A 15640-nucleotide genomic window follows, 5' to 3' on the forward strand; every position below is an offset into this window, starting at 1 on the left:
GCTTTTGCTTTTTGGCAGGAGCAGGGCGGGGGAAGGGGGGCGCGGTCAGCAAAGAGACAGTCCCAATGACAAAGGAGCAAACTCCTCCCCAGTGCTAAGGCAAGAGGGACGTAAATTCTGGAGGGCAAGCACCCAAGAAAAGCACGCACAGTAGGAAACCCTTCACAACAGGCGCGGGTGACACCAGCAAGATGACCAAGTCTGAGAAGGAAGAAGGAAGTTTTGCAGATGCTCAGGACTCTGAAGAGGAAAGATTCCCATCAAAAGTTGCCCCTTGGTCTCCATGTTCAAACTGCAGCATGCGTTTTTAAAGAGAATATAAACAGCTGACATGCTCTGAGTTCACTTCCAAGAGCAGGGAGAGAAGAAGGCTGGCCCAGAGGGACATGGGGCGACAAGGACAATTTGCCCTCACTGACGGATCTTTGCACGTGGGACCCTGCGCTTCACCAAGGCTCAGAAACCCCATTGATTCCAGGGATGGCTTCTGGCCAGAATCAAGATTCACCCGAGACCCATGAGTTTGTTCAGAACAACACCGCCCCCTCCCCCCTGAGGTTGAAGCTTTTCAGTGGAAAATGTAGAAAAACTGTCTGTTGGAAAATGCAAGCACCTATAAGGCTGTAAGTGATTTTACTATTCCAGGGGTGCGATCCAGTAGCTAGGAAAATGCCTCAGTAGAGATTCTCAAGTCTTTTTAATTCAAGCACCTAAAAGAGACTTTCTGAGTCCCTTGAGTAGCCTTGGAAATGCACTGGGTAGGGCAGGGTTCCAAAGGTCCAACCCCTTGGTCCTCCCCATTAGCACAGGACCCACACACACACACGGGGCGGGGGGCAAGGTGGGCTGTGAAGGGCTCACTCCTCCTGCAGGTCCCTGGGACACAATAACACCAACACAGCATTAATGCATCTCAGGGCCCACCACTCCTAGAATCCTAGAATTCAGAGGTTACCTCGAACATAGACCTGTTCCAAAATGGCAAATATATTTGCATATCAGAGGTTAAAAGCAATGTCCAAGGAGGTGCTCTGACAGCAGAAGTACACACACCCTTCAATGTCCCCAACTTCCACGGAGGCATCCATCTGACCGAGTGGCCTGCCTTCTCCGCCTGGGTCAGGCACGCGTTGCGGAGTGTCCACCAACCCAGCGCAGCTCTGCTTCCCCACGAAAGGGAAGGGCCCAGCACACGCTCCGAGGCGCTCCCACGTTTCCCTCACTGACTAGTTTATCAAGGAAGCAATCCCATGAGCCTCACAATGGGGCACATGCTTGTATCTGCAGCCTTCATTTATTATTTAAAACCAAGAACCAGCATCGCCTGTGTCGACCTATTGGAGCCTCTGTCTCTGGGTCTCTCTGTCTCTGACACACACACACACACACACACACACACACACACACACACACACACACACGGTGAGGAGACTTACATCACAACTACATCCTACAGAAGATGATTCAACCAGTCTCTGCATTTTCGTGAGGTTACAAATCGAGTTAACCCATGAAAGCGCAGCAGGTTCCGGTTTCCACCATTCTGGGTAATGCACCCAGGGTCTCAACCGAGCCAGGCTCCGACTAGTCAATAAGAATTTAAATTCAGCTTCCAGCAAATAAAACAGGACCAACACAAGATACCTGGAAGAAGGTAAAGCACCTTCTCCATTTTCCTTGGCTTGCTCTCCTCTATGGCATCCTTCCTTCCGGATTTCCTTCAGTCCACCAGCCTTGAGAGGCACTAAGGAGATCATGAGCAAACCGGAGCTCAGCAGCATCCTGGGAAGCTCAGGCATAAGGGGGAGACCGGCTCCCAGTGGCCAGCTCGCCAGGGTCTGGGTCTCCTCTGTGTAACGAGCAAGTGTCTGGCCCAGTGGCGGGGCCACCCTGTACCCACCCCTTCTACCCGCACGTGCAAATGTAGATGAGACAGGGCTCAGAATGCTTTTCCGAGAAACATGAACTCCCAAGGAGGGCCACTGGAGCGAACCGAACCCCTTAAGAATAATTTTTCCAAGGTACAACATGCTCTTTTATTCTTAATATTTCTAAAGAATAACAGATTCCTTTGCACAAGACTGAAAGTAACACCTAAACCCGCAAAAGGCAGGGAGCTCACATGTGCTCGCAGCTCGGACACCTCACACACACCACGGTGCTAACTCTAGCAAAAGCTCAAGAAACACGGCACTGGTGTCTAGTGGGATTCTTCAAAGGAAGAGAATGCTCTCTCCTTTCACCTACTAACAAAAGCTGTTTTTCAAAGCATCTGGATTTAATAATTTCCTTTTTGTGCCAGCTACCCATCTTGCACGTGCTCCTTGGTCTTTGAAGGCCATCATCTGCCTGGCCAGTTACTGCAACTTGCAAATCAATGGTCTCTCAGCCACCAAGGTTACAGACCTCAGGCAAGCAAGGGCCACAGCACAGCGCCCTCCATCCTGCCCTGAAGGCACAAGAATGGGCAATGGCCCCTGCTGGTGTTTCTTTGTACAGCTACAAGTGAACCACACATAGATCCATGTGCATCCCCAACATCACGGCAACCATGTGTCTCTTCCTTCTACCTTCTACTTCAAGACCAATGGCCGACTTCCACGAACATTTCCACCTCCCAAGAGGTACAGCCAAAGCCTTAAAGACAGTCCAAACACTTGAGTCCACAGGAAATGGCATCCACAATGGATGGACCAGGAAATAACCAATCAACATGGGCCCACGGCAGCCTCCGTGAGTCCCCCTAGGTCTGGCTCAATGGCTGCGCTGCTAAGACCATGGACCCCAACCCTAAGAGAGTCGGCGCTCTCCCCAAGCAGAAAGATATAAACACCCGTGTCCCTACCTCAATCAGGAAGTCCCCAGTCCTCAGTCCGGCTTGCCATGCCACCCCTCCTTCATCCACAGACTCCAGGTACTGCAGGGCTGGGAACGCTGGCGTTGGCGTGAATTCTTCAATGGGCGTATCCGCTGGGAAGACAAGGAATACCTCAGTACAAGCCTGGGTGGTGTTTCCAGGTTGGCAGCCCCAGCCCCTCACGGGCCCCTGAGAGAAAGGGGGTGTGTATGTCTCCCGTTGGAAGTGGGTGCTCCAGGCCTGCTCTCCCCTGGGAAGAGTCACAGTCATGGGTCAACACCAACTCAAGCAACGAAGCCAACTGCATTTTGGTGCCACCATATCTCTTGGCCTTTCTGTTAAAAACACTGAATAATATGCTCTGCTATACATGTCTTTATGTACATGCCTGTCATTTTCTTTAAAAGCATCAGTGACTAAACATTTTCAGTTCTAAAAATGGAAAAGTTCCCCCCATAACCACACAGAGCTCCAGAAACACCACACTGAACCACTTGCCAAATTTATATCTACGTAGACTCGCAACCAAGGGAATTCAACTTGGAGCATGGACAGATCATAACGTTGACCCAGTGGGTGGCTGTGGATTTGGAATCTGCTTATGAATTCCGTCTGCAGGGAGCCCGGCTCTCAGCGACCACTCTGCAGCCAGCACCCACGGGAAGGCTGGGGCCCCGCTCCTCAGCAAAGCTGAGCCTTGGTATCTGGGCCCCACATGGCTGCCGAGCAAAACTCCAGGGCAAGAGATGGACTCCCCTGGGTAGTTATGAGCAGCCAGGGGTGGGTGGGTGGGAGATGAAGATGACCCCAGCAGGGGGAGGGGACAACATCACTCAGACAGTCACACACACACACACACACACACACACACACACACACACACACACACACACACAGATGGGGACAGATTCATCTTTTCTTTCTCTCTCTGGACAGATGGCTCCTGAGCAGCCTGAGTTTTGGGCAGGTGGGGCTGCCGCCCAGGGAAGGAACCCTTTCCTAGCTCAGGTGCAGGACCCGGCACAGCACAGAGCCTCTGACATGAAACTTACACATGGCTTACCCACACACACGGTGGACAGATGTCTCCTCTCCTGGGGAGCTGATGCCATTTTGTTTTCTTTTGAAAGAGAAGCCCCCAAGTGAAGGGCTGGTGGGGGGGGTGCACTGCCATGGAATGCATCCCCGGAGCCCCCCACCCTAGGCCACATGACGTGTACGCTGCCGGCTCAGTCCACGGCAGAGGGGACCATCTTGCCACATTTCCTTTGCAAAGTCACCTTAGAGGCGGGCACACACAGACGCCGCCGCACTTGGAGCCAAAGCCCACTCCCAGAATGGGGCAGTTTCTAGATGTCTGAAACTCAGCACCGGGTCATTCTGGATATCTGAGACCAGGAGCTCCAAATCCAGCCACAGTTGGGCTGAACTAAACCACAAAATATAGATTAAACCCACGATTTAAAAAAAAAATAAAAAACAAAAAACGGGTGGGGGGAGGGAGAGAGAGACAGCGAGAGCTCGTTCAGAGCAATACTGTGTACAGAAAATTGAAAATATTCCTAAAGGAAGCCCCGATGTTTTCTGAGTACGGCAGAATATGTTAAAGAACACGGTTGTCTAGCAACCAAGTGCCCCCAGGAAGAAGGCTTCTTTCTGAGCCGGGGAGCATTTTCATACGGCGTGCACACACACACACACACACACACACACACACACACACACACTCACACACTCACTTCACACTCACACAACATGGGAACGCACCCAGACTGGGAGCAGCCGCTCTTACCTTTCGCCCCTCGGAGCACGAATCCAAAGCCCTCATTGTCCTTCTTCTGCAGGACCACTGTCTTCTCCTCAATAATGCAGTCACTGTAGAGAGAATTCCGGGGATAGCGACCATTATTGTAACCCGTCATCATCACCGTGGCTGATCCTCCGCCGGGGACGTTCATCATCATAGCCAATTAATCACCCAGCTCGCCGGATCCAGGCAGCATGGAGGAAACTAAGCAGCACAGGGAGCAGGAGGAGCGGAGGCAGCTGGGGGGGCCGGCGAACGGGATAGGCGGGCTCGGCACAATGGGGCTCGGAGGGGGGGGCCGGCAGAGGCAGAGCCGGAGCGGAGCCGAGTGAGCGGGAGGAAGGAGTCAGGCATGGTGGGGAGGCCGCCGAGCCATGGCAGCGCGGGCTGGCTCCGGGCACCCAGAGGCAAAGAAAGTAAGTGGCCCAGAGCTACCGGGCGCAGCAGAGCCAGGGTGCCCAGGCCGATGCATCTTCCAGGGGAGCCCGCTGAAAGCAGCCAGAGGAGAAATGAGGCAGCAGGTTTTTGTTTTTTGGTTTTGTTTTCCTTCTTCTTCTTCTTCTTCCTGAAGGGGTTTTCAAAAATCAAATTCTATCTGCTCTCCACACGAGCCGGTGCCGAGAGGCAGCGACCCCTCCCTCCCAGTCCGAATGAATGTGGTGTCCCGACAACCACCAGGGAGCCCACAATGCCACGGCAGCCGCTGCGCGGCGTCATCCAGCACAGAGAAACCGCAGGCTGGCGGAGGGGGCGGCCGGGGCGCTGCCGGGGGTGGGGGCTCCTAGCAGGAGGAGGCAGGTCACTCCAGCGACACCAAAACCATGGTGTCGAACGGCATGGGCTCCTTTAGGGGATGATGAGCCGTGGGGACAGGGAGCACGGGGCTCGGGGGCTACCCCCTTGGACAGACAGCCTAAAGCCCCACCGCCTGCCTCTTGGCACGGCATTTTTTTTTTTTTTAAAGGAAAGAAACCCAAAAGCTCCAACTTTGCTTCAGCTGCCAAAGCCTCCCATCATTTACAGTAAGGGCGCTTTGCCACATAACCGTCCACCCCCGGAGGCACCCAGGGGCGCGGGACGGAAGTGGACTTCCTGGCGGGCCACACGGCCGGGGCTGAACGATGGGCCTCCCTCCCCACCTTCCAGGGGCGGCCTCCCCCCAGGACTCGCTGCTGCCCCGGAAGTAAGTAAGTCAGCAGCTGGAAGGCCAGGCCACTGCGCAGGGAAGGAGGAGGGGCAGGATGCGACGTGGAGAGGCCTTCTCCAGGGTCCTAAGGGGCTGGCCGAGAGAGGGCTGCGTGCCCGAGGTCCTGAGGAATTCAGCAGGCCCCTGGCTCGGAGGGGGAGGCTGGGGGACACAGCTAGCAAACAGTGGGAGCAACGTGCGGACAGGCTGGAAGTCACAGGCAACTGAAGGTCAGCTTTGTCCAGCACTGGACTCACAGCCTGCAGGGAGCGCAGGGCCCCAGCATGCAGCCAACTGGGAGCAGCTCAGCCAACCCAGATCGGGCCCCAGGAGGACAAAGGACAGGGGTGCTTGGACAGAGCGATGGGCTGCCAAGAGTTTCCCAGCGCGCAGATGAGGCAGGGGAGCCTCAGACGGGTTGGGGGACACAGCTGGAGAATGTACACATGTCCTGATCCAGTCCCGAGCTCCTGCCCTTGCAGCGGACGAGCATGCAAAGGAACTTGCCAGGGTGACCCCATCTTCCAAGAAAGGGCTGGCAGAGTGCAGACACTTACTTTCACAACCGACAGCCCATGAAATTGGGGATGACGGGTCTAGGGTGGTCTAAGACTCGAGGAGGGGTTCTGTCCCCATGCTCTTGCTCTGCCTGCTACCCTGGGCACAGGGAGCCCCAGGGTCACACGGCTGGCCTGGCCTTTAGTAGGTGATGGGGCTCCCTAAAACCTCTGAACCTCACCCTCACATTATAAGGCAGTAAGAAGAAGCCATGGGGGTAACTGTGAGGTCAGACGGGGCAATTCCCAGGACGGTGTGGTGGGCCAAGGGAGCCCCAGGGAGCCATCAGCTGCCCCCAGAAATGGCAACAGGCTGGCGGTTAGCCAGGACCTGGGGAACCACAAGGCAGGAGGAACTGGGGGCAGGCAGAAGCTCTGTGGTGAGTGGACCCTGTGCCCGGCCGACCACCTTCCTGTCTCCAGGGAGCCTCCCCCGACCAGGACGCAGACCTGGCCTCCCTTCCCACCTGCCTTGCTTCCCGCTGTACTCCTCAATGGGGAGGGCCCTGGCCCGGTGGCTCCCTCGGGCACCCGCTTCTCTAGGGGAGGCTCACGAGGGCCGCGGCCGCTGGGCCCCACTTTCGCCCTCTGCATGAGCAGCTGCTGGCCAGCAGCCCCCAAAGCCCCAGAAAGACGATGCCTGCCCTGCGGGTCCCGAGCCCTATCTCCCCTGGGGGCACAAGCGGCCCCCGACACCCGCCACCTGTCTTGCATTCCAGGTGGCGGCCCTAACACGGGCTGACTCTGCCGGCAGGACCAAATGCCGCCTCGGGCTTCGTGTGGCTTGCAGGCAACCGTACGTTTCCTCCCAGATGTCCCCCCACGATGGGGAGCTACTTGGGGCCAGCACAACAGCACCCCGCCGACCGCACGGGGATGGTCTGCTGTGGTGGGTGAGGGGTGGCACTGGCATCGCACAGAACTTGGCTCCGATCCCAGCTGTGCTCTGACCCAAGGTCACTCTGACCTTCACAGCCTCAGTGTCCCACTCTGCAAAATGGGATGAGGAACAAAACACGCCCTGTGGGCCGAGGAGGGGTGGACGAGGTAACCCACAGCAGCCCAGGCATGCAGCACGTGTTAGGAACGGCGACCCTGCTCAGAGAGGGCTTGCACGTGCCAATGCCCCCCCCCTCCCTGGGACCCCTCCCAGGCTAACGACAGAGCCCCTCTCTGAGCCCTCTGAGTCCTCCCAGCGACTCCTCCCTCGCCAAAGCACGTCCTGACTCCCACTCGGGGCCGCCACCATCTTGCCCCCAATCCGTGTGGCTGTGTCCTGCTTGCTGAGCAAGCGCCCAACTCCTGAGTCTCCGAGCCGAAGGAGGATTCCGGTCTCTTCCGTCCTGCTTTACCTCAGGACCTAAGCAGCCCCTGGCCCCTGCCCCTCATGACCCCGTCTTACTTTTATTCACACACAGACCTGGGTTTGAATCCCAGCTCAGGCGTTTACCAGCTCAGCTGCTCAGAGCCTCAGTGTCCCCACCTGCGAAGCAGAGGCAGTAGGCACTTTGGAGGGCAGCTGGGACAAGGCCCCCTAACGGGGAAACGGCCATCTCGTGCCCAATCCCTTGGGAGACAGGGGTCCTGGATGGAATCACCACAGACGCCCACAGTGCCCAGCAAAGGGTACCGTGCACCCATCATGTCTGTGGGCTGCAGCAGAACAGGCGTGACCACAAGGTAGGGGTCGAGCTTGGGTGTGTCAGGGGAGGCGGCGAAGGAACACCGCCGGCCGGAGAAGGGTCTCAGTGCACACGCCTCCAACTGGGACAATCCCTGGATCCTGGGTCGCACCCAGAGGGCAGGAGCAGCTCAGCATCGTGGAGCGCCTCCTGCAGGCGGTGGGCTGGGCCCAGGCAGCCTGAGACACAAGCGGGAGGGAAGTCCCAGGCCGTTAAAAGCGGACGGTCTTTGTAGCAAACCGTGAAAAGCAGCGGGAGATCCAAATGCAAGTGTCGTTCCCTTGAAACAGGAGCTCACGTCTAGTTTCATCCGAACGGCACAAACGCGCAGCATTCCCTCTACCCCCACAAATCAGACTGGGCATTCCCACCCCCGGGCCTTCGGGAGGAACCTGCCTGGAGATGAGAAACTCTCAGAGGGCTCCTTAAGCTGGTTTATGAATCTAAAAGCGGTCTCAGGAGGACAGCCATGGCCACACGCGGAAGCTGTGGCAGGCGGACACAGCTTCTGCAAGCTGCCTCGGGAGCTGGGCGGAAGCCCCAGAAACCAGAGGCCATACGGCCTCAGCCCGGCCACTCTGGCCGCGCACCAGATGCACCCCAGACGCGTGGGAGCTGTCTTCACAGGGACACTGCCCTGGCGCCCACGTGGGCCCCACGCTGCTGAACTTGGTGCCACCTGGTCCCTGGGGACATGGCCTGGTGAAACCAGCAGCCCAGCCCTAGTGATCACCCTGCACCCCTGCTTTGCATCTGCCCCCTGCCCAGGACCCCAGTCACTGCCCGCCTTCCCGCAGGGTCCCCCCGGCTCATTTTCACTCCCTGAAACGCTCTACCGTTGGCCTTGTCTTTTACCCAAGTGCTCACACATGGGCCCTTCACGCCTCACCGCCTTGTGCTCTGTGTTCCCTTTGCCTGCCATGCCCTCCCCACCACGGGTCACTCACAGGCTCTCTGCCCTAGGCGGAAGCCATCCCAAACCCTCCCGACGACGGTCAATGTCACACACTCTCTCCCCGAGGGTGCCTTCGAGCCTGGCCCAAGCCTCTGAGGGGACCCTTCTCACCCACTAACCCATCAACTGTGGGCTCCTTGGGAGCAAACATCAATGCCTTGTTCCTCTCCGAATCTCCCTAGGTAGCACAATGCCTCTTCTTGGTGAGATCCTACCTAGGTTTGTTGGCTACACAAAAAAACGTAATCTGGACGGCGTCTTCAAATGTATTTTCTGAATAGGGTGGGTTTAATGAACACAAAATGTCCCCTTCTTTGCCAGTTTCCTGTAGCAGGAGCTGCAGAAGGCAAAGGGGTCAGGCATCTAGCCCCACCAAGTACAGTTGCGCAGGCTGTGCACAGTGCAACTACAGAGGATACAATTTACATGATGGCCATCACAGAACCCTGTATTTATTATGGTTATTTTGGCACAGATATAAGTAAAGTGCCTTGAGGAAGGGGCAAGCAACTTTTTCTAGTTCATACAAAGATGGAGTATAGGCCATTGGCTGCCTTGAAGAATGTAAGAGGTATCCATAGAGAACCACATCAAGACTGGGAGATGGCTCCATTTCAAAGCTCTCCCGGGAGCCACGTGGCAAAGATCACGAAAGGCTTCCGTGTTCTCACTCGCCCAGCAGTCCCACTGCCCACCACAGTAAAGAGTTTACTGAACTCGCTTGGAACAAGACGAGAGGATCATGGAAATCAGGACTGGCCACACAGTGGGCCCCGAGTCCCCACGCCACTGGCGGGCCTGAACACACCTCCTGGCATCTGACTAACAACACCACAGGTGTCCAGGCATCATGTGGCTTCAACTGTGGCCCGAGGTCCACTTTCTCCCAGTGGGCCCTGCCATGGGCCTACAGGGAAGGCAGCTGTTCACCTGGTCCGGGAGGAAGCAGGTGCCAGGGATGCCCACTGGCATTTAGGATTCGTCAGTCCCGAACAAGCTCCCTTGGCAGTGGTGCCTGATCCCGGAGGAGGGAGAGTCACAGGAAGCCAGGCCTGGGGTGGCCGAGATGTGCGAGCGCGCAGGGAAGGATCACGGCGGGCGTTTTAACCTCAAGCACGGGACTGTTGGGGTAGACCCGATGGCTCCCCCGGAGCCCTCCGGACCTGGGCTAGGATGGGACCGTCAGGTCAGACAGCTACATTTCTTCCCTGCTCCTGTTCCACAGGGACTGGGGTTTGGTGAAGTTCAGGAGCAGCCAGGACCAGGGGCTAAGCTACATTCACTAGTATATGAATGCAGCCATAACTCACTAAGTACCTACTAAGTGCCAGGGGATGGACTGGGTACTTGGCACTTTGCAGAGACCAGACCAGGCCCAGTCTGGCCCTTACGGAGACGTCAGGTGTGGTGTGTTAAATGGTGGCCCCGCAGAAGATGTGCTCAAGTCCTAACTTCCCGGGCCCAGGGCATGTGCCCTTGTTTGGAGACAGGGTCTTCGCAAATGTGTTTAGTTAAGGATCTCAAGATGAGATTCCCCCCTGGATTTAGTGAGGGCCCTAAAACCAACAACTGTTCCTTATAAGGGAAAAGAGAGGGAGATTTGGGGCACAGAGGCACCTCGGTCAGAGAAGCCAGGTGAAGACAGAGGCAGAGATTGGAGGGATGCAGCTGCAGACCAACGAACACCAAGGATTTCTGGCAAACGCTGGAAGCTGGAAGAGCTGGGGTAGGACCCCCCCGCCGGAGCCCTCGGAGGGACACAGCCCTGCCGACACCGTGAGCTCAGACTTCCAGCCTCCAGAACTGGGGAGAATGCATTTCTGTATCGTCAGCCCACGGTCGTTTGTTACAGAAGCCTTGGGAAACTCTCACACCGGGCAAGCGGGAAGACAAGTATTAACTCCAACAGTCACAGGAGTGTGCAGGATATGGTGCTGTGAGAACCAGGCTGGAGGACTTCCTGTAGGAGGAGGGGGGATGCAGGAGCAGGCGTGAATGGGTCGCAAGGCCAGAGAGGTTAAGAGGGAGAGGAGAACATTCCAGAAGGAGGTGGGACTACATGATACAGGTCCTGAGGCACACCAGAGAGAGGCCAGAGAGGCCCATCACACAGGGCCGTGGGTGTCGGCTGCCTGCCCACCCAGGGCCAGGGCCAGGGGATGCAGCCGGGTGGCGAGAGGCTGGGGTGGAGGCCCGGGCAGCCCCTGCTCGTCCCCAGCGTCACCCAAGAAGGCCACAACGAGAGAACGCCACAGTTCCACCTTCTCCCGCTAGCCCTTTGTGGCCAGGTCTGCGCGGTGCTGGAGTGTCCGACAACCACGTTTCACGATTCACGCTCAGGGTCGTCTGCTGGTGCTGCTGGTGACACCTGCCCCAAGCCACCAGCGTGAACTGGACGTCAGACGAGGCACCAAGGCGGGAGGGCGCTGTGCCCGGAGTCAGCAGGAGTGGGCACACACACAGGGGGATGTGCCGTGAGTTGGGCGGGCTGACCCCCTTCAGGGTTGCGGGAGTGGTGGGGAGGGGTGCAGAGCTGCCGGCTGGGAGGCAGCAGGGACATTTCAGCAATCAGGCCCTACAACCCAGCCCCTGATGGCCTCAGTGCTTTGTGGGGTCCCACAGACATGCTTGTGACCTGGAAAACAAAATCCACTGGCTGTGAAATCCGAAGAGCAAACAGCCACATGCAAATCGGTCCGTGCTTGAGTGTCTCTGAAATCTAATGTGGGGTCAACCTCATTACTCATTAAGTTCTGTATCCACAAACATATCACTGCACGCAAAAACCACGGGCGAGTCAGATCTTCTCAGTTTGAAAGAATTTTTGGGTATGCAGCTGAGGGCAAAGAACTCACAGGAGCCTCGGGGGAATTACCGCAAGGAGCTACTCACAGGCACATGGGTTCAAAGGCAAAATTCCCCAGATCATTGCAGAGCTTTTCCCCAGCGAGGTCCACCGCATGTGGGCCGTACGTATGGGCGGCGGGTCTGGGCTGGGACCGCTGGAGCAGTGGTGGGGGTCCTGGGAGGAGTCCCGTTAGGGAGGCTGGTGTATTTATTGCAAGGAGCGGTTGTGGGGGGGTCCCCGCCCTCTCCAGGGCAGTGAAAGGGAAGCCCGAGAGAAGCCTCATCTCGGTCACTCCCCTGGTGAACGCATTTCGGCGACAGCCTGATGCAGGCAGGAACTGGGACACTATTAGAAAGAGGGACCTCCAGGGATTGGGAATGACAGTGGCTGTCCTAGAAATTTCCAGGCTCTGCCAATCAGGAAGGATGAGGCTACACAGAGAGCCCGTCAGCTCCTCTGAGGGGGGTGCCGGTGGCCTCAACAGGTGTCCCAGCTGCACAGAGATGCCAGGCGCGGGCAGGCGGCCCAGATCACCACGGTGGTGCTGTCTCTAGGGCGGCACAGAGGGCCGCTCCATGGGCGGGCAGGGGCAGAGCCGGGGCTCATCCTTGGGAAGGCCTGGCAGCCGCAAGCAAGCGCGGGGGGGGGGTGTTCCCCGAGTCATCTGTCACTTGCCGCTAAGCTGCCTCCTCTCAGCCCTTGTCCACACTGGCTGCCACTCCCTGCATCCTGTTTCCTGCTTCCTGGTCGGGGAGTACCTTGTGTTGCCCTCTTGCCTACCCCCGCCCCATGCAAGCAAGGAGGCTGCCATAACTCCCAGGTGAGATGAAGCCCCACGTTCGGTGCCATCTTGGTGTGTTCTGAGACACAAGCTGTGCACGGCGCCTCTTACGTCACATGCAGGAAGTTAGGAGTGTGGGCAATTCATTCACAACTGACGCTGCTCCTGGCTCCTGAGAGCCCATCTTGCTCCACGGGCAGGGAGGCGGCATTTCACGGGGCACCAGTGAGGACATGGGCTCCGTCCCCATGGAGCCCACACACCCACTCAGCAGAGACGCACTCGTACAGGAGGATCTGCGGCTCCAGATCGGCAATTACGAAAACACCCTGCCTGATGTTCCTCCTCGTCGCTAACATGATAAGCAATACAAGTTTTTCCTAATAGAAGCAATAATGTGCAAAGAACTTGATTCAAATTAAATTGTCTCATTACTTTGTAATATATCACCCAAAAGCATTTCTTAAGTACTACCAGGCGTGTTACCTGCCAAGAGCGGCTGGTGCAGAAGACAAAGACACGGCCGAAATGCGAACAAAATAATGCGAACGGGAGGTGATCATCGCTCCCCGCTGGGAGGAAAGGAAATGGGGTCTAAAAGGGAAGACGGCCGCCTTAGAACAGGAAAGGCTTGGGTGGGGGCAACTGCTGGAAGTGGGGCCTTGGACAGGACCCTCGCCCACACTGGGCTTGGGTTTTCCTGTCTGTAAGATGGAAAATCAGAATATTCCAGTAGGTACTTGAAGCTTCCTGACTCAGAACGAAGCCTGAACCCGGGACTCTCACATACGATCTGTGAGCAGATGGGGTGACCCAGTGCTCTGGGCGGCCCAGGACACAGGGAGCTTTCAGTTTTTAAAACCAGGCTGGACCTGGCCAAGCTGGGAGGAGCTGGGTGCCCCCCCCCCATCACTGCCTGCAGGAGGGCACAGTACCCACAGCGCCACGAAACCTTCTCCCACGGTCTACCTCTCTTCCCCCCTCCCGGCCCGGCAGGCAGTGGGGTCATTCACGGTGGAGAGTCCATGAAGCTGGAGGGGGACAGTCTGCCCAGGGCCACACGGCTCAGCCAGTAGCAAGTTCTACTTGTAAACCTTTGCCTTTGGTCCTGAACTGAATATTTAAAAAAAACCCAAAAAGTCAGGGGAACAGTATGACCACCTGACATTTTGCTAGGAGTGCAGAAGGGGGCTGTTTGTGACTTTTCTTCCTGTGGTAATTACAGCGAGAGGCCAGGCCTGCCCCATCTGTTGGTCTTGAAACTCACCTAAAAAGACCACACTGAGTGGGCTATGGGCAGACCATTCCCAAGTCCCTCAGGGAGCAGTGGACTGACGTTGTCCACAGCTCTAACGCTGGAAGCCGTGTCCTTCTGTGGGAGCCAGAATGAACGTAGGCATGACCCTCCTGGCTTTGGAGAGGGGGGCTGAACTTGGGCTGGGTGAGGGGCTTGGGGGCCTCTAAGCACTGACCTCTAAGGTGAGAGGGCATGAGACACCCAGGCCAGGCCCCGGAGGTGCTGGAGGGTAGGGTCTGGCCATTGCTACCGTCTACCCCTAGACCACCAATCTCTTCTCACAGAATATCTTGTTTCTGTTCCCAGGGCTAATGCTTATAGAAGAGGTTGCCTTCACCAAAGGGGCAGTTCTAAAGTTGCTCAGAGTTTGAAACAGACACATTTTCACGGGGAGCACCTACATAAGTCCCTCGAAAGGGGCTCCGCAAACATTCTAGATCAGGGATTGTCAAACTCCTTCTGTGAAGGGCCAGAGAGTAAATATTTCAAGCTTTGCAGGCTCTATGGTTCCTGTTACAGCTACTCTCTCTGCTGCTTGTGGCTCAAAGGGAGTCCCGACACTATGTACGTGAACTGGTGGGGCTGTGTTCCAATAAAACTTTATTGACCACAAGCAGCAGTGGGTCAGATTTGGTCCTTGGGCCACAGGTTCTAAAATCCTGGCCTAAATGTTCTAAAGCCACCTGAATTGGCACAAATGATACGTGTATGTGAGTGCCTCAAAATAACTCCCCTGTGACCACATATCATAAAAGCCAGGAAAAGTCTTAATCCTCCTACACAAGCCATACTTACATCACTGTACATAGGTACCTAGTTTGACACGACATCTGAGCTTCAGAAAAGACCCAAGGAAAACACTTTTTAGAAATAAGGTCATCTATCAGATGCCCTAGAAAGACTCAGAAAGATCATATGGAGAATCTTCCCTGAAACACAAAGAAACATGCCCCTCCTTACGAGTGGAGCCAAAGCTAAGGAGGCCCAGCATCTAAGAATTGGGGCTTGAACGTGTGTGTGAATGTTCTACTGTTGAAACAGCGTGGTTAGTTAGGTAGGTGCCATGCTTTCCAATCCCCATTTCAATTAGTGGGCCATCTGCCCCATGAGAAGGTCTTCTGGGGCACGGCAGAAGCGTGCTGCTCTTGGAACACACTCTGCACGCTTGCTATATGCCAAACTCCTATTCATTCCTCAAAGCCCACTTCAGCAGCCACCACCTCCAGGAGAGCCCTGTCCCTCCCGCACGCCCGCTTCCTGGTGCTTCCCCCAGTCGCTTCCCACTATAGCGGCAGGAAGAGTCAGAGACTTACTCTCTTGGCCTCCCTTGCCATTATGGATGGTCACAGGATGTCGTTTAGCCCGATGTAACTCGAGGGCAAGTCTCCAGGGCCCTCTGGGTAAGATTTTACTTGTGGAAGAGATTTAGAGGGGGGGCTTCCTCCTGCCTTTTCTTCCCCTAAATCCTTGCTTGGGATTTGCTCTGAGAGCACGTGCAGCCATGAGGGAGGCGCCAAGAGGCTTGCAGAGATGCCGCCGAGCCATGGAGCGGATCCTAGACGTTCCCTCCTTCAGGCTTGCCACGGACACCTCGGCCACTGTGAGTGGGTTCTTGTTCTTTGCAGCCAGAAGCTTCCTAATGGACTTCCAGAGGCTGGAGCAGGGAGGGT

General features: G+C 56.4%; 1 protein-coding gene across 1 annotated transcript in view; it reads right to left on the minus strand.

The window, feature by feature from the left end:
• The window catches only part of SHANK2 (SH3 and multiple ankyrin repeat domains 2), a 504408-nt gene that overhangs the window by 137978 nt on the left and 350790 nt on the right, over positions 1 to 15640 (minus strand). The window contains 2 exon segments of the mRNA XM_027580403.2: positions 2846 to 2970; positions 4650 to 4732. Of these exon segments, the coding sequence (XP_027436204.2) occupies positions 2846 to 2970; positions 4650 to 4732 (208 nt within the window).

The sequence above is a fragment of the Zalophus californianus genome, chromosome 11 (genome assembly GCF_009762305.2).
Source record: "Zalophus californianus isolate mZalCal1 chromosome 11, mZalCal1.pri.v2, whole genome shotgun sequence".
Lineage (NCBI taxonomy): Eukaryota > Metazoa > Chordata > Mammalia > Carnivora > Otariidae > Zalophus > Zalophus californianus.